This window comes from Triturus cristatus, chromosome 9 (genome assembly GCF_964204655.1).
Source record: "Triturus cristatus chromosome 9, aTriCri1.1, whole genome shotgun sequence".
Taxonomy (NCBI): Eukaryota; Metazoa; Chordata; class Amphibia; order Caudata; family Salamandridae; genus Triturus; species Triturus cristatus.
Window position 1 is genome coordinate 494,908,827 of NC_140592.1, and position 19,157 is coordinate 494,927,983.

General features: G+C 43.2%; 1 protein-coding gene across 2 annotated transcripts in view; it reads right to left on the reverse strand.

Moving 5' to 3' along the window:
• NRXN2 (neurexin 2) overlaps window positions 1-19,157 on the reverse strand; it is a 2,164,206-nt gene that overhangs the window by 1,005,032 nt on the left and 1,140,017 nt on the right. For both annotated transcript variants that reach the window (XM_085625468.1, XM_085625469.1), the window contains exon 6: window positions 13,231-13,532. In XM_085625468.1, coding sequence (XP_085481594.1) covers window positions 13,231-13,532 — 302 coding nt within the window. The remainder of the gene's footprint in view (window positions 1-13,230; window positions 13,533-19,157) is intronic.

Genomic DNA, 19,157 nt, shown 5'->3' on the forward strand with positions numbered 1-19,157 from the left:
AAGCATTACAGACAACAAATCCGAGGTCTTTTATTGGCACCCCCCTCCTTTACGCAGCGGCATTAGTACTTTTAATTATATTTACCATTTTAAAGACTATAACATATATTTGCCAAAAATCAATAAAACATCACAGGCTAGCAAACGCCAGATTTACTAGCTTTATCAATGCTCGTTTCTATAGCTGTGTGTATGGCTATGAATACAAGCTACAGGACGAAGAAATATTGTTTTATCCAAAGTAGAAGCTTTTGGTGAGAGACATGGGCTAGGCAATTGATGATCTTTTGGATTGCCACCTGGACAGTATGCTTGCTCGGGAAATTGATAATTGCTGATGCAAGCAATAGATGCACAACTTCCATTGCAACTGACGAGCTATTAATTACAGATCTTTGGCTAAGTGCAATTTAATGGCTTTGGGAATGTGCAATATATAGGCTACTGATACAACTAAAAGACCACTAATGCAAGCAAAGGGCATGATATGTGAATGTGCAATGTGCAATCTATATGTTCTTGGTATATGAAACCGATAACCTATTGCCACATATTTAGTAAATATGTTTAAATAATGCAACAATAGGGGACATTTTTTACAATCTGAAAAACATTTTGGAAACAATGAGCAGATTTAATAGCCAAGGCAGATTTAACCTGAAGCCACTGAATGAAGGCCTCAAATAGCGACTCAGACTTTTACCTGATCACCAGTGTTCCATTTCCCAGGATTTCTGTTCTGTTCTTGGAACTGGTGGAAATGAATGGTTGGAGCTTGAGAAGGACGTTGGGTACATCATTACCACATGTGTTATCGGACACTCATCCTAACATTCAGAAATAATTTAAAGTTTCTGTTTCGTGTACTTCTAGGTGGGATATCTGGGGGAGCAGCAAATACACACCCTCTACGGATCACAGAAGTTCAGAAAGTTCATAAACTGGGGTTGCTCCTTAATATCACTATTTCCTCCTGTAGCGAAGATTCATTTTTGATGATATGCAATTGTTCAAATATGGCTGGCACGATGACGTAGATGGCGCTGCGTGTAAAAAGGGAAGGCAAATCCCGAGAGAAAATGTCTCTCTTCAAAGGATTTCCCTTCCTGCTACAGCGCTCACCTCAGTGACGTCACACGCCATAAACAGTGCAAAGAGAGCATGCGCGCGCATGCTCAACTGGAACAATGAAAAACCAGGACATTTCTGTGTTTAACTCGGACACCGTTTGAAAACCGGGACATTTGAGTCACTTGGAGAAAAGTGTCGGGACACGGGGACACTTCTCCAAAAACGGGGACCGTCCGGGGAAAACCGGGACGTCTGGTCACCCTACCCCTCACATCTCTTAGCCCTAGGGTGACGACCTAACAAAGAGACAAATTATGGGCAGTGACTGCAAAAAATATGGACAAAGGGTCAACATTTAGAACAAAAATTCAGGACAAAAGGTTTCCTGAATCAATCATTATCATACTGATCATTATCGTGCGCCATAGAGATCATGGAATCCAGCAATGCACGCATGTGGCCTGTCATGGCTGGGTGTCCCTAGATTCACATGATCCCACACTCTACTCTATGCAGGAGGTGTCTTTAGTGTTGAATGGTAGTCCACGTTACGGTGCCACAGCACTTGCCATCAAAAGTAAATTCATTGATATTGAAGATTACTCTACCACTTGGGGCTTAAAAGTTTGGCAGTCAGTAAGAGAGGTTAATTCGAAAATAGTTTGCTCTTAGGAGGCTAAATCAACAACTCTGACTGGGACATACAACGTCCTGTAATCCCATATATTACACATCTACAGGCCCAGGGTGCAGCCAGAAAATACCAGTTACCCCCCAAGTTCAGGAGCGACTGGCACAGATCGGGGTGGTGGTGGATGCGGTGGAGGGGTAAGGTGGGGTGTATATTTCGCTGCTGAATTTGCTAAAACGCACAATGCATCAGCATATGAATACATGTGTGTCAGTTAAATAAATGTTGAAATTTACCGGTTTTAACTCCACTTATTTGCAAACCACAAAATAAATATGGATAAATAGTTCTAAGATGACCAAAAAAGAAATAAGAATAAATACAGAGGGAAATGTTAAAACACAATAAATACCATAACACAGGGAGCCTTATTTATGACCTATAACCCTTTCCCCTTGTCCCCTGGTAGGATAACATGTATATATGAGTCATTATAAGTAAAACTTTTTATTGTCAATAATATGTCGGCAAAGCCCCCCCCCCCCCCCCCCGCCTGTAATTCACACGCTAAGTTCTTATGACATAACACATGTATATTTCCCAAGCCACATTCCACAGGCATAGCTTGGGAATCAAGAAAAGACTGCAAATACATATTTTCATCTTTGAAAGCCTGTTTAAAGCCCCAGTGGTTTAGCTGCAAGGGAGAGGAGACTGTTTCATACCGAGAGACACTCTAAAGGACAGCCACGGAATACGCCCCGGGGCTTGGATTCCTGACAACACAAGGACTGTGCTTGTTCCAGATAAGCTAGATGAAAGGTATGTGGGGATTTGGGGACATTTCTACAGATCAACAGCAAACACAATGCAGGATTCTGTTAGGACTTTAAAATGTTAAGTATACTTTTTGCATGTAGTTTTTTCCACAATATCTTTTACTAATGCACTTATTACTGCTGTAATTGCTTTTTACTTTGTATACTCTACTTTAGTGTGTTAAAAAGATATGTAGCTGCATCACTATTGGATTAATTCGCTTCTCAGCACAAGAGGTGGGTAAAACATTCCAGTGAAATCATAAACCAAATTTCTTTTGAGAGAGATTTTTTTATGTGGAACATATTTGCTATGTTGTTTGCAAATGTATTTTGCTTTATGAATTTGTTTCTTGCAGATTTTGGAGGTTTGTGGGTTAACTGCAGTGCAATCCGCAAAATGGTAGTGACATTCAGCGGCAGCTCCTCCACTAAGGCGGGGAATCGTTTCTCCCACTGCGCTGTGAGCAGTAGTTAAAGAAAAACTAAAATTATAATAACCAATGTTATTATTATTTTAGTATTCCATTTCCTGGCAAGGGGTGTGCTGGGCTGCCAGAGTAGGGGCCGGGGGGGCTGAGTGGTGAGCACACTCTAAAGTGCACATGACAGTTTGGCCAGCTGGCTTGGGCCAGCCAAACCGTCATGCGCACTTTGCATGTTCTCCACCGGCTGTAGTGCACAGCCTAGGAGGAAAACGTGCACAGGCTCCCACTCCCTCTCTGAGCACTGAACCGCACCAAACCACGGTGCTTAGACCAATCACAATGCTGCTGTAAGGCAGTGTCGTCACTGGGTAGGGGAGTCTGGAGCCTGGGTGCTTCCTGGTTCCCGCTGTCGAGGAGCTGAAGAGGACAGAGAGGCGGCAGCCAGTCAGTAGGCCGGCCTGCAAGTGAGTGTTTTCGTTTTTCTTTTTTTATTTACCACCCTAGCCCCCTCCCCTGCCCTACCACACCCGTTAGTTAGCGGCCGCCACTGGTGGCATTTCAATCTTCACTAAGAATTCTGCAGGTATTTCAGAGATGTGAAATCAGCAAAAAAAAGGAATTAACACACTGTTCCATTTTCTCATTTTGTAAAACAAAAATCACCCAGGCCTACCAAGGAACCATGTAGGCGAGCCCACCTAAACAAATCAGCCGGCTAGGGTCTCCGGCAGGTCTGTAGCAGTTGCCTTATTGACACATCCCTATGAAATATAGCCAATGTCAGATTGGCCTGTAAGGCAATCTGGAAAAGGCCCAAAAGGGCTGGTTTGATAGATTAGCAAGTGGGAATTTTTTTGCCTGTTTGTGGTCCCGTGATACGGTCTGATGGGCTGGTTGTTACTGTTGATTTCCCTGTATTACCACAAACATTGCCTGCGGCAAGCACACGTGCATGCACGCCCTATCACCTCTCAGACACGTATACAGTGTTTTTACAAGTTCAAAACTACCCTGATTTGTGAATGTCACCCACCTTTTTAGCTATCTGATTCGCTAAAGTGAGTCAGTTTAATTTTAGTGCTCAAACCTATTTTCTGTTCTAGCCCGACCATGTATATAGCCCACAGGTAGGTTAGAGAGCCCCCTGTCGGTTTCCTACGCTCTGTGGGCAGACATACTTTTTATCTGCATGGGTGTGAGGGCTGAGGAAAAAATATATACATGTAAGATCCCTAAGGGAAATATACACAGGGAGGTCAATAAGTCTGATTCACATCAGTTTGAATCATGTGTGGAAGAACTGAGGCCATTTCTGAATAGAGATGGATGCACCTTGAGGGCAACAGTCTGCCTATATGCTGGTCTCATCGTAATCATTCTAAACAATTGCTGCAAGCCAGACCTATTAGCATTGCCAATGCTTGTTTCTCCACTGTATCATGATAAATCACTTAAGACATATTTGCAGAAAAAGTGATTTGTTTCTGAAATTTCAGCAGGGGTCATTTGGAGCCAGCCGGTACAAGCTTTGTGCATACATTCATCAACAGGATTTTGTAAGAGGCCTGACTTGTTTGCAAAGCCAATTCGAACCATCCGCCTTACTAAAGGATGCAATTTCACCTTACAGGTGTGTTAAATGCAGAAACCTACAGACAGATTTTAAAGTCTGCATCATTTGAATGAAGTGCCTACTATGGGAGGCAAAAAACAGACATGCGGCTATATTTGTACCAGGTGCTTAGTATAGAGGGCCAGAGGGGCTCTAAAACTGCACACTTTGTTCTAGGCGCTTAGTGTAAACTGTAAACTCTGCACTAATTGCATCATGGGCGTGGCAGACATAAAAAAGAGAAAGGTTGGGGGTGGAATGCTTGAATTAGTCTCAGATACTGGTAATTACTCTGGGTCGCAGCTCAGTATAGCCTATGTTTTTCTCACTGTGCAATGTCAGATAGGGATCAGCCATATACATATCAGCTGTTATCCACCTCCAATAGGGATAGTCCAGGCTGAACTGCTAGACCACGTCCCATCCGAACCACAGGCTGACTTCGATCGTGTTGGACCTTATCAGTGAGGTGCAGCTTGCATCCTATGGCAGAGTGAGCTATGGTACCCACACCTGGGCATACGTATCGCACGTAGGGCATCACACTGAGATAAAAAGTGTTTAATGGAATGCTTGAGTTAATCTCCGCCACTGGTAATTATTCAGCATGTATGTATTTATGTGGTAATAAATTGCTGACTCCTACCCTACTGGCCATCAGCATTAAGCACTGACATACCAGTTTATTTCCCATTGTGTGTCACAGACAAACCACAGAAGCAAACAAGTCAACAAATCAGAGACTGTGCTATCAATCAACATAATAATAATGGCTGCTGAGATGGGGAGTGTAGAGAAAGTGAGAACCAGTCAGGGGTGGCCTATAGTGGGTAAAAGTGGTGAGCATTGACATAGAGGAATGATGGCAAAAAATAAAATGAAAGATATCGGGAGAAGCACTATGAAAAGGAGGACAGGGAGAAGCATGGCCAGAGAAACAGAGGAGGGGAGTATACATGGAACACAGAAGTGGTTTGAAAGAGTCGTGCTCTCTCGTCCCAGGGCGGGGGCTATCTGGGTTCCACTCGATGAAGCCAGGCCTGCTTGTGCCAGGTTCCGGGACACCTATGTGCAAGCGCTGCAACTGCGGTTTATCTTCGCCCTGTCACGCGGGGCTCCAGGATCTTGAATTCTGCAGGTCTCCCGGCGCAGGCTCGGCCATACATCAATGCGGCATCCAATCAGTGCTCTGTTCCAAAGGGCAACGTCGTAGAATAAAGAATTTTTCCTCCACTGGACTTCCAGAGGAGGACAGACTGTAATTTACACACATCATGGCGCCTCAGCCAATCTTCTGCAGCCAGAGATGTTAATCCAATGCTGCAGAGCATGTTGCCTTCTACAAGAAGGACGCCATAGGTGAAGGGACTAGCCCTAACTCACTCGGGCAGATTTCAGCTCCAGTCAAAGTACCCTCTAATTTCCAGCTCAATACTTGAGTCTGCCATGAAGGGGTCACTCAGAGATATTTGAGAGGACCTTGAATCTGTATGATCACTGGTCACTATACTACATGAGAAATATTGCATAGAAAAAACAAAGCAAACACTACATCGGCCTAACCACGGAGTCTCACGATAAATGTAGTGCAAGTGGATGGCAAGCTACACATTGTAAGTGTATTTGTATCCATACAGCGCTTACTACCCCTGATGAGGCGTTCAATTGCTTTTCAGCGAGTAGCACGCAACTCCAGAACTCAAAATGGATTAGGGGTGGATTAGTATAGGCAAGTATAAATTGCTAATTGGAGCAATGGTCAAGTGAGTCTGCGAGTTGGATTTAATAGGATAAAGGAGCAATAGAGAAGGGAAGAGTCTAGGAAGTGTTATTTGCGAGATCATAAAGGTAAAATGAGGTTTGGGAAGAGTCATAGGAGGGATAGGGGAGGGAAGAGTCTAGAAAGGGTTATTGGGGATAGTAGTACAATGACATTTGGGAAGAGTCAGAGCGTGGCGGTAGACGATATATTGAGAGAGGTATAGGATGAGACAGAGTAGGGCATTGGAGAAAGTTGATTTTTTTTTTTCTACAATAGCATTAATGTAATAAATATATAGATACAAAACTACAAAGAAAGGTATACATGTATATACGGAAAATAATGAAGGGACAAAGTTGTATGATATAAAGTCCCATGTGTGCATGTATGGATAAATAGTTAGAAACTCAGACTTTCGAGAGTGCCTATACATAACGCTATTTTTGTGTGTATTTGTAATAATATTTTTGGGGTACATTTTGGGCATTTTTATTTATTTACTTGTTTATATTTGTTTAGAAATAGTTAATATGCGCATATCCTTTGATATCCTCCCTCTGGATAGAAGACTTCGGGGTTCAAGAGGGGCAGTCTTCCAGGGTAATCCTGTTTAGGTCTGCACTGGACATAGCTTCTGTGATCAGGACTATAGCTACGCAATTCCTTGTGCCCATTCCCAAGTAGAGCAAATGTCAGAACATACTTCATTTCCCTCCTTGTTTCACTTTCGCTTTGTCCTGTATCTTACTAGTCACCCTCTTTGAAAACACCTGTCTATTTACGTTTAAGGGATGTGTGATCTAGAGTGATCACATTCTAATTTGGCCAAACTGTCCAAGCATCCTCAAACACACTGAGACCGTAAGTTGACATACACTTAAATTATTGCCGTGGCTTGAGCACTGTTCCAACCTGGTTTATCTCAGGAAGGGTCATATGGCAATGGGGAGCACGAAGTTTAACTTGTGAATGCATAAACTGAAAAACATATGCACTGCAAAAAGATCTACTTATAAATATCAGAACTACACAAATATCTCTACAAAAGTATCAACATGCACCCAAACTCAGGCACTTGCTCCGAATGTATAGGTGCTAGGGTTAGAATAGCATATTAATACGTTAATTTGGTAGGCGAGAGGTGACGGCTGCTTGATTTAAGACAAATTCAAGATTTTGTTGAGCGATATTACCTAATTTTTGTGAGATTTAGCAGGCACAAAATTATGTATGATTTTCACCCACAGGAGACTGGTTGAAGCAGAAAAGGCCTTGCAGAAACAGTATAGCCACAGTAAAAAGAAATTTTCTCCTCGAACCAGCCTCCAGCGAGTTTCTTGGGTGATTCTGGGATGCAGGGCAGGCCCTCATGTTCAGCTTTCACGCCAGATAACATCAAGTGCATTTCTCAAAATCTTGTCCAATTTCATGTAATGTCAAGCGGAGGTAGCTCCTAGGGTGCAAGCATTCTGCGGGTGGATCCTCAACAGCGATCACCTCACATTTCCTTTCAAAGTGGGATAATTGATGTTTTCTCTAGATCCTCCTTCCACCTAGGATGGTTTCCTCAATAACGCTTTCCTTCAATTGTTTAACTCTAATACTTTTTTTTTAGATTCAGTCTTCATTTTTAAGGTCCCCTGCTTTGTTGTTCGGTTATTTTTTTCTCACTTTACATTGTCCATTGGCCACTGTTCTGACCAGTGGTCAGTGTGCCCCTAACACTGCACAAATCTGCCGCAATGTGATTCTCCATGATCAAAGTTCTGTGGAAAGACAATTTGAGACTATGGCCTCCATGCCTGTCTGTGGCGGAGCAGAGACATCCTGGTTTGCGTGTCTCCTTTGTGCGTGATGATCCCGAACAAAAAGGGGGACTGCACCGAACGTGGAGAACAAAAAGATGAAAAAGGAAAAGGGGAACATGTCGAATTCCCAGCAGCACTGACCACCTATCAGATACCAGCGAGGCAGGAGGTCTTCAATAGGTCTTAGACATTTGTCAGGAGTGGCATTTAGCTTCTTGGCCTGAAAGTGTGTTCAATGGCTAATCGCAAAAAGGCAGCGTGTCATCTCAGAACAGCAAGTCATTTCATGCCTTATTTCAAAACGATTGGAAGACTTTTGAGATGACACCTCCCTGATTCCCATCCAATATCGCCCAGCACCCTTCAAAAACACAAACCTAACAGAGATGAGGAAAGGAAGCTACAGAGGGCACATGGTGTTATATTGGTGGCGAGATGGGCTGAGATTTGCTGGGCGGAGGAAGTGACGCTATGGAGGATAAAAACACGACAAAAGAGATGAGAAAGAAACTAAAAGAACGGAGAGAGGGAGTAGAGTACTAGAAAGAGTGTGGGGAGAGAGGAAGGGGGAATATGAGAAGCCAAGAAAGAAAAAGAATAAAAGTGAGGTAGGCAGAGGCTGAGAGAATGAGAAAGAGAGGAGACTTAGACACAAGGTGAGAAAAGAAAAATGTGACACAAATGGAGAGCTCAAAATTGATGAACGTCAGGTCTGCTAAAGGGGACAAAAGAGGAAGAAAGGACTTAGTTGGGAGTGAGTTGAAATAAATTAGGAAGGCAGTAAGAGAGCTAAGAGGATTACAACAGACTTGCTCCATTGGGAAGCGTGGGTACAACAAAAAACTAGCATTGGTAAATGCATTAGATTTCGCCTACGTGATCAATACGTTTTTTTGTTGTATGTTGTAGCTTGCTAAATATGATGTACAATATAAGTTACAGGAAGTCTGTTAAAGTGTTTTGACTTGTTTATGTAAAAAATGGCAATGTATTGTGTTGTTACTAGTGGTATAGTGTGTGCAAGTAATACAATTCCGAAGAATTAATTGAAAGAGGGAAACAATTGAATTCATTGATGTAGTAGACATATTTGGTGTTTAGAGGGGTCCTAGAGCTTTGGGCTCCAGTGTCATTGCACCTGCTGCACCATTAAAATTACGACCTGAATACCTGCAAGGTAACTACACTTGTGACTGTGTATTCAGTAGTTAAATATAGCAATATTTTGTGTTGAGGAGTTCTGACAACTTTTGGCCATGGTTCCACCGTACCTGCAGCACTATTAAAATCATGGCTCTAGTGCCTGCAAGGTAACTACACTTGTGACTGCTTATTTAGTAGTTAAATATAGCAATATTTGGTGTTAGAGGAGGTCTGACAATGTTTGGCCCTCTGCCACTGCATGTGCAGCACCATTGAAATCATGGCCCTAGTGCCTGCTAGATAACTGAACTTGTGACTGCCTGTTTAGTAGTAAAAGTTAGCAATATTCTGCGTTTAGTGGGGTCCCTAGAGCTTTTGGCCCCGGTGCCATCGCACCTCCTGCGCCATTCAAATCAATCCCCTTTTAACCGCAAGATAACTGCAACTGTATCTGACTGTATAGTGGAAAATATAGCAGTGTTTCGAGGAGGCCATGACAAATTTTGGGCCCAGTGCCACTGCACCTGCTGCACCATTTAAATCAAGACCCTGCTGTCTGCAAGGTAGCTGGAATTGCGACTGCCCATTTAGTAGTAAAATATAGCAATATTGGGTGCTTAGTGGGGGTGCCCAGAGCCTTTGGTTGTGGTGCTACTGCACCTGCTGCACCATTCAAATCATGTCCCTACTGCCTGCTAGATAAATGCACTTGATACTGTCTTGTTTAGTAGTAAAACTTAGCAATAATCTGGGTTTAGTGGGGTCCCTAAAGTTTTTGGCCCCAGTGCCACTTCACTTGCTGTACCATTCAAATAAAGTCCATTTTAATTGCAAGGTAACTGCAATTGTGACTGCCTATTTATAAGTCAAATATAGCACACAATTATGTGTTTAGAGGAGTTCTGACAACTGTTGAGCCTGGTACCACTGCACCTGCTGCACCATTCAAATCGTGACCCTGTTGTCTGCAAGGTAACTGCACTTGTGGCTGCCTGTTTAGCAGTAAAATATAGCATAGCTCTTGTATATTAACTTTACTTTTAAAGTGCAATCTTTATTACAACATTTAGAATTTGATCATAATGACCAAATAGATTAAGTTGAAAACAGCTGTCCGATAATGCATACAAAGTGCAAAGAAAAGTACTGAGGCATGAATAGGAAATACCACAAACGTTTTTAAGGTTAAAGCATCTGCTGTACACAGCTAAGTAATAAAAAGCACATATTCCAGAATACTGTTAGAGGCTGTCTGCCTTTTCCGTGGGAAGAGATCTTATCTTGACAGTGAATGGGACTTAAACAGTGTGAACAGATATAGTAGAAGTATTGTAAATGCATGCAGCCAGGGGAAGTTAAAAAAAAAAAGTTCCACACAAACACGAATGAACACAGCAATTCAGCAATGGGAATTTATAAGAGCCTCCTCTTCAGATATATTAAATACAAGAGATTTCACAAGCACAGCAGGCGAAACCTGATAATAAAAAATAACTTTTCAGAAAAATTAAAAGCAACACCAGACGGCCAATCACAAAATATACATTCTCTCAGACCCATTCACCTCACAGAGACTCTGCTGCATTCAACAATGATGGGAAGACGCAGTAACCAATCAAAACATGGATCATAGTTACTAAAAAAACAGATTATGAGCTAAAACGGATTGCGAGCCAAACAGCTATTTGCGTTTATAAAAAAAAAAGAATGAGGACAGAAATCAACAAATTACATATTTCTATCAATGTGCACACAAGCACCCTCAACAGGTGATTGGTTTCTCTGATTCATCGTGTTCGATTAGGCCGGCTGAGACAAATGACGACCCTCAAGGGAAGAAGGTAACCCATCTTTAGAACTCAGAAGCACAGTGCAGCGGCTGTTATTAGCAGCAAGGAAAAGTGCCAGTCATCTGCCTGCCCTTACCTCACCGCCAAAACATGATTTTCATCGCCTGGCTTTGTTCTTTATCCTGATCGCCTAGACCAGTCTTGAGCGACAACTACCACACCACCTGGATTATTTACTAATGTTTTGCGTAGGTGCTCATGTGGTCAAACCGACACTAAGCACTGCGTCGATCTACTTACCATTAAAAAGGTTCATGGGATCAGCGGAAAATGGTGCAGTCCTGCACGAGCACCCACACAACTCTTAGTAAATTTAGGCCCCAGTATCCTTGCCTCTGATTGCCAGCTATTTTACTTCACAGACACTACAGCACCGAAAGAACAGTTACAGAAAGTTTGCACTGCTGCAAAAAATAGGGCAAATCAACTTTGACATATTTGGCTAATTGAGCTGTTCAGACGTCAGAAAACGAACTTAGGTCAAGTCCACTTTACAGAAATATTTGGTTTCAGAGACGGGAAAATTAATTGTTGAAACATTACTAAACATAGATAATACATGTGTTGCATATGTAACATATTTACTGCATCTAAATCAATGTACTTGTATAATAAAGATTTTGACATAGAAAACCTATTTTATCATCAACTTTCTTTTAAAGAACATAGGTTAATGTGATTTTAATTATTCTTGCTATTTGTGTAATACAAACTGGAACAAATTGACTTTACTTCACACTCAATCCCAACTTTTACATTTGACACGCTGAAAAAATGTCAGTTCTTTTTGCTTAAAGTTTTTGCCCTCATACGGAAAAGTAGGGCCCAGTTCACAAAAGTAAAGTTAGACAAAAGTCTATCTTAGACCAAAAGTCCAACTTTACCACTTTTCAGGATTCACAAAGGTAAGTTACTACTAGTAACTTTACTACTAGTAATTTTACTTAGTAGTCAGTTTACTAATAGTAAAGTTACTAGTAGTAACTTACCTTTCTGAATAGTAAAAAGTAGTAAAGTTAGATTTGTGGTCTAAGATAGACTTTTGGTCTAACTTTACCTTTGTGAATCGGCCCCTTAGTTTGGAACAAGTGATCCTTGCACCACTTCCTATTACACAAGTAGCAAGAATTAAACTAATGGATTTGCCCAGTTTTTGCTTATGACAAAAGTGCAATTATTTTGTAACAAAGGTACAGTGCTCCCAAAGGCAGAACCCACTTTTCTTAGTGAGGGCAAAGGACAAGCGGGTGAGCAAATCCTATAATCAGCAAGGAGCAAGAATGACGGTGAAAATAGGCAGACCTAAACAACTATGAGTCGAGAAACTTTAGCAAAACTCCTCATCGAAATTGGAACAGCCCTGCGAGCCAATTAGCTCTGCAGCCATTCTGTATGGAAAAGCACCAGACATTATTGAGGGGCAGGGCTCGGGTGTGAGACTTGCTGTCCATCTTGCCTTTCATTCACCAGACTCGGCTGTAATGATGTTAAAGACTTGTGACATATGTTGGATTTCTAGGTGCTAGTGTATCGTCAGTTAAAGTGGCGCCGCATTTACTGCACGAAGCTCTGTGGAATTGTGAGAAGGTTCCTAGGTTATCAGCTGTGACTGGTGAACCTGGGCTGGTGGACTGGAAGGTTCATCCGCAGAACCTGACATTTAGGGTTCTAAGAGGTCTGACCCAGGGCAGCTAGTGGCGAGTTCAGGCTGCCCGCTAGCAGAGATCGAGGTGTGTGATGCTAGATGCTCTAGAATGGGCACCACATACGGTCTCAGAGGTAAACAAGACACTCATTCTGGCACTATTGGCTCAGCCTGTCAGACACAGAAGCAACTATAGAGGATAGGGGAAATCAGCTTGACTTCAGGCACTGACCGCTGAAGAAGTGCCCACCTGTGGCCAGTAACAGTGGCAGAAATCTACAAGGTGTTGAGCAGAGGACTAGTGTATGGACTGGAGAGTAATGCGCTGACTTTTAGCCGGGATTCTGGAGCCTCTAGATTGGTGTGGAGCTTGGGGTCATGTTTGCAGAAGGAACAAATCTCAGAGCACTCGATTCCCCTCATTCTGCACAATCCACCCAGAAGAAAGAGGTAGAGATTTACCTGGCGCAGGTTCCGTGTCACGCGGACATCGTGCCAGTTGTTGTCGTTGAATTTACCATTGACTGGCTCCACCAGCGCCTCGAAAGCCCCTGATCCTAGGTTGATGACCAGCCACACGGCGCCACTCTTCAAGGACAGGTTTACGTAGTCAGCAGACTTGCCCGTGTGCAGCATGAGCCCGTTGCGCTGAAGGGTGCGGAAGGAGAGCGTAATCTCATCTGTGCTGCTTTGGATGGGGTTGTGGGACAGGTCGTAGCAGAAGAACTCATTGCCTTTGAAAGTGGCGAGGAACTCTTCCTTTCCTGCAGAGATTGGACGAGAGTAGACAAACAGGGTGAAGGTCTGACCAAACACACACATACGCATGCTCCTGCAAAGTCTTCCTTTCCCCGTAAATGAAGGAGAGAGCAAGGTTACCAAATATATAAATACACATACACAACAGAGTGCTCCACCAGCAGAGCTCATCTATGTATAATGATACCCTGCAGCAGAGAAGATATGCTTGTATCCAGTCCCTAAACTAGACGTTCTATGTCTGTAAACAACCCAAAAAACAAAGGTTGTCGTCTGTAAGTAGTGGGAAAGCAAAGGACATATGCTTATTATTTGCAAATATAAGTGGAGATATATGAAAGTAACAATCACCTACATCAAAGGTTATATTATTCTATTCTGTCAATTACATTGGGGGTAATGTGTCAGAATTCCCCTTACATATTTTTCCTGAGGAGCCTTGCAGGGGAGAGCTAGAACATGCTACCTACAGAAGCTGGTGGCAAAAAAAGAAGGGGAAAGGGGAAACAAGGACTGGAAAAACCAATAGGTCTCGTCTATGCAAGAGCTATTGGCTTTGACAAACTGTTTTAGTCATGTTTTACACCAGAATGGCTGCTCTTTGGCACGGCTAAATGGTAAAGGTGTAGAAGGGAGTGGCATGGAGTATTGTAGAGTGGAATGATGAAGAGTGGAGTACAGTGTCGTAGAGTGAAGTGGCATAGAGTGTTGTGTATTGGAGTGTTATAGAGTGGAGTTGCGTAGAGTGGCGTAGAGTAGAGTGGACTGGTATAGAATGTTGCAGGGTATAGTGAGTGGCGTACAGTGCAGCATTGTAGAATGCAGTGGCATAGATGCAGAATAGAGTGGCGTAGAGTTCAGCACCATAGAATGCAGAGTTGCAGAGTAGCATGTTGTAAAGTGCAGCGGTGTAGAGAGGCATAGAGTGCAGTGAAAGAGTAGAGTGGTGTAGACAGCATTGGCGTAGAATAGTGGTAGATTGCAGTGGTTTAGAGTAAAGTGGCGTAGAGTACAGCAGCATACAGTGGAGTGGCTAAGAGTGGAGTAGAGTGCAGTGGCATAGAATAGGTTGTTTTAGAGTAGAGTGAAGTGGCATAGAGTGGTGCAGGATATAGTAAAGTGGCGTAGAGTAGAGTGGTGCAGAGTAGATTAGAGTGACGCACAGTGCATTGGCATTGAGTGAAGGTGCATAGAGTGAAATGGTACAGACTAGAGTGCATTGGCATAGATTGTATTGCCATAGAGTGCAGTGGATTAGAGTGCAGTGTTGCAGAGCGGCATAGATTGTAGTGGCATAGAGTGGAGTTGTGCAGAGTATAGTGGAGTGGCCTAGACTGGAATGATGTAGAGAGCATTGCCGAAGAGTGCAGTGGTGTAGAATAGAGTGTCATAGAGTGCATTGGCATAAAGTAGAGTGGTGCAGAATACATTAGAGAGGCGTAGAGTGAAGTGGATTGGTGCAGAGTGGAGTAGAGTGCAGTGATGCATAGTGCAGTGATGTAAAGTGGAGTGGTACAGAATAAAGTGCAGTGGCCTGGAGTGCTGCAGGGTAGATTGCAGTGGTGTAGAGTGGAGTAAGTATGGTGCAGTAGCACACTGCCATTAGAAACAAAGCATTTTCAACTAAAATGACCATTACATTTCAACAGACATGCAGTTGTAGTAATAAAACTATGCAGCGTACAATCGATAAATGTGCAGAAATGGCATCACCCAGTGTATTGATTTGTTTGAGCATATTACAGTATTTATTTCCAACACACGGTAGAATGAACAAAAACTGTCCTTTATTTGTGATTTGGTAATTCTGATATATTCTGAAATACTTGCACAGTTCCTTTAAATGTTGTGTTCTAGACAAAAACCCTTTCCTAGCCCCCTCCATATTCAGCAAGATTGTGAAATAAATCCTCTCACTTTGAAGTCAGAGCAAGAAAAGTAAACACGAAGCTCCCTTTAAAGACAGAGCCTGACATTGGACCTCTGTCTTTGAATGCACAGCAAATGTGACAATATGAGAACAAGTTTTACAGGCCTCGTTACAGAAAAGGAGCACTCATGGAAAAATACACAGAGAGGTAGTGTGAAATGGCTTTGATCCTTGGGAGGGACATACTGAACCTGGACAGCCTAACACATATAAAGCCAGCAAATAGAAAAGCAAAAAATGTTGAGTCACAAACTACAAAGCCAATAGTAAGCAATGGGCGGAATGCCTTTCCAGGGAAGCTTTCTGGATGTCCCCAATATGTCTTTAGCAAACTAGACAGCGGGGAAAACAACCTTTACAACGCAACCATTACATCGCACTACACTTACAACGCAGGCATTACAACGGAACATCCTTTACAACGCATGACACTACAATGCATACCATTACAACGCATACCATTACAACGCATGACACTACATCGCATGTCACTACAACGCAGGCATTACAACGCATACCATTACAATGCATACCATTGGAGTTAGAATAGTAATTTTTAACCCCTACACTATCCAACACTTACCCTACTGTTGCACCCCCTGGAGTTAGAATAGTAATTTTTACCCCTATACTATCCAATACTTACCTTAAATGCAATGTAACAGTATGCGTTGTAATGGTATGCGTTGTAAAGGTAGTATGTGATGTAATGGAATGCGTTGTAAAGGTAGTTTTTTAAAATGCGTTGTAGTGTCATGCGATGTAATGGAATGCGTTGTAGTGGATGTTGCGATGTAAAAACTGCGTTGTAAGTGCATGCATTGTAAATGTATGCGTTGAAACGTCATACATTCAGACAGCGGTGTGTAGGGTAGGCGATAATCTAGAAAGGGATATTACGAACCCAGCACGGGGAACAAGGTGAATGGCAGGAGGGTGGATGGGAAGTGACAACATGATCAATGGCAGGAGGGGGTAACAGGAACAAAGGAGGGATTCCATTTGGAGAGACAACACAACAGACAGCGTAGGGTTTGTGGGTGGGAGGAACACAAAGGAGCTAGAAGTACACAAAGGAATGTCCTCAAAAGACCCACTCTAGTAGAGTGCTTTAACACACAGAGAATAGTAAATTCTGAAAAAATGAGCAGTGAAAGTACATAAGAAATGCACCCATGCTTCAGGGGATGGGAAAACACATGAAGAGGGAGGACTACACCAAAAAGAACAAAAAGCCATTCCCACTATGGTGAAAGAACTGTCCTCCATCATCAGTGAGTTATATTTGAAGGAGCATGTGGCAGCGGTGGTTCCGCACCAAAAGGCGCAGGGACAGAGCCAACAAAGAACTCTGGATTAAGGAATCATTTGAAGGAGATGGAGATGGCCACATGAAATTCAATGTCAATTGTTAAAAATGTTCATTGTGCATCATAAAACAAATCTTGGGTCTTCCTTAGCACTATATATTCAAGAATCTAAAGTGATGTATTGAGGTCAGTTTGAGGGGAGATGGAGGGGGGGGGGGGTTCTATTTTTTCTTTTCAGTCACGCATTTATGGTACTTGTAGGTTCTCCATGTGAATGGAGACAATTCCAGAAAAGTTCCAAGTACTAGAGGTCAGTACTGCAGTGCATTGGTGGGGGTCGGCAGCATACGATTGGCTGGTTTCAGTACAGGAGCATGTGAGGGTAATGCAGACCAGCTTTGAGGGGCATAGGTAGTAAAAGTAGTGATGACGACGGAGGGTGAAGGTATGAAGGTCCCAGTACTGGCACAGCTGATGAGTCGGGATACTTTGTCAGAACTGGGGATGTTTAGTAGAGTTCTGCGCATGAGACAAGGTGTGGATATTGACAGGGCGCAAGCTTCAGCAGAACAATGTTGCAGTGCACTAGCAGATCCGCGGAGGAGTCACAGTACTGGAATAAGGGGTGCTCTGGGACCGGTGCAGAAAATGGCAATATTAAAATACATGTAGAAATTCAGGTACCCACTATCCAAAAGACCGGTTTACTACCAAGAAGTGCCTGTACTCTCCTACTAAAAGTAATGCACCAGTGCTGGTACTCTTCCTTTCAAGTTAATTAAGTGCAGGGACTCCGTATTTACCCATTTAAAGAACTGTCTAGGACATGACCTAGTCACAATAAGAGTGCTCTCCCATACTCATCTTGTACCTGCTCTGCAATGGGACTGCATCACCGGGAACGCATTGTTGCAAGTATGTGTATTGTGTCAACCTTTAAATTAGTTGTGGATGATGAACACATCTTGTCTGGGGGTTGGAGCACCCCTTACAAAAGGAAATCCCGATGCAATAACAGATATTTCTAAACCTGACATCTGGGTATGTGTGAGCCACCTATTAATGCACTTTCCTTTCACAAATATTTTCAGTGCTGCGTAATGCAGGCGAACCATGACTACAACTCCCAGAATGCGCTAGATTGTCAAAGAAAAGTCCACGACGAGAGAGCATGGGCTGATGAAACAGAAGCAGGAGACAACCCTAAACACGTTTCTTTATTCTGTGCACGAGATATGCCATAGTGATAAGGTGAGCTTACACAGACCAATGGGAATGTCACTTATGTGGCTGTTACCTAGCGACTCTCAGATACCCAGAAGCCTCCAGGAGATAACAAGAGAAGTTGATGCGACGTCTGACTGAGAGAAGCAAACCAAACCTAAAACGGACGAAATGTTCCAAACTGACATAACAGCGAACGAATAGTAAAGGGAGTACAAAACGGTAACTTTCACCCGTTTCCATTGTTTTCTGCCCCCTCCTGTACCCTAAATAATAAATATTGCAAAGTTAAGAAAGAAGCGTCATATATTTGGAGCAAAACACTAGGAGGGGGTGAGGCGGAGCAGATCTGCACACAGCCCCAAGGAACCAGGCTCCGCCGCTGGCAGAGGCTTCAAGTGAAACAGAAGGAAACAACAAAACTCGGCCACTCCCAGCCAAACACGCTGACAACGCCCAGCAATATTTGGAAATAGGATGTGGTGTAACAGCCAGAGCTGCCAACTTTGGCCCTGGGGAACAGGCTTCGAGTCTCGGCATCGGTTCTCCCAGTGCCTACAAAAACAAGCATTGGAAAAGCAAATAGGTCTCACCTATACAAGAGCTGATGGCTTTGCCATGCTGTACACCAGTGTGGCTGCTGTGCAGCATGGCTATAAGTTCCTGGCGTGGAGTGTCCTGCAGTGGAGTGGGGGTAGAGGTGTGTTGTAGACTGGGTTTGTTGAAGTGGAGTGGAGTAGGGGGGAGTACAGTGTTGTGGAGTTAATTAGAAGGGTGTAGAGTTCAAGGTTAATTGAGTGCATTGCCGTAGAGTGGGGTAGAGTGGAGTTGTGTGGAATAGTGTGGAGTGAGATGGAGTGGATTGAAATAGTGGGGTGAATTGGACTGGAGTAGATTGGGGTGGGGTGGGTTGAGCTGGGGTGGGGTGGATTGAGTGAAGTGGATTGGAGTGAGTGGAATGGATGGGGTAGATTGGATTGGAGTACGGTGGATTGAAATGGTATGAGGTGGATTGATTGGGTTGATTAGAGTGGGGTGGATTAGATTGTTTGGGGTGGATTGGATGAGAGTAGGGTGCTTTGGTGTGGGGTGGAGTGAAGTGGATGGGACTGGACTGGAGGGTGGTGGATTGGAGTGGGGTGGGCTAGATTGAATTGGAGTGGGGT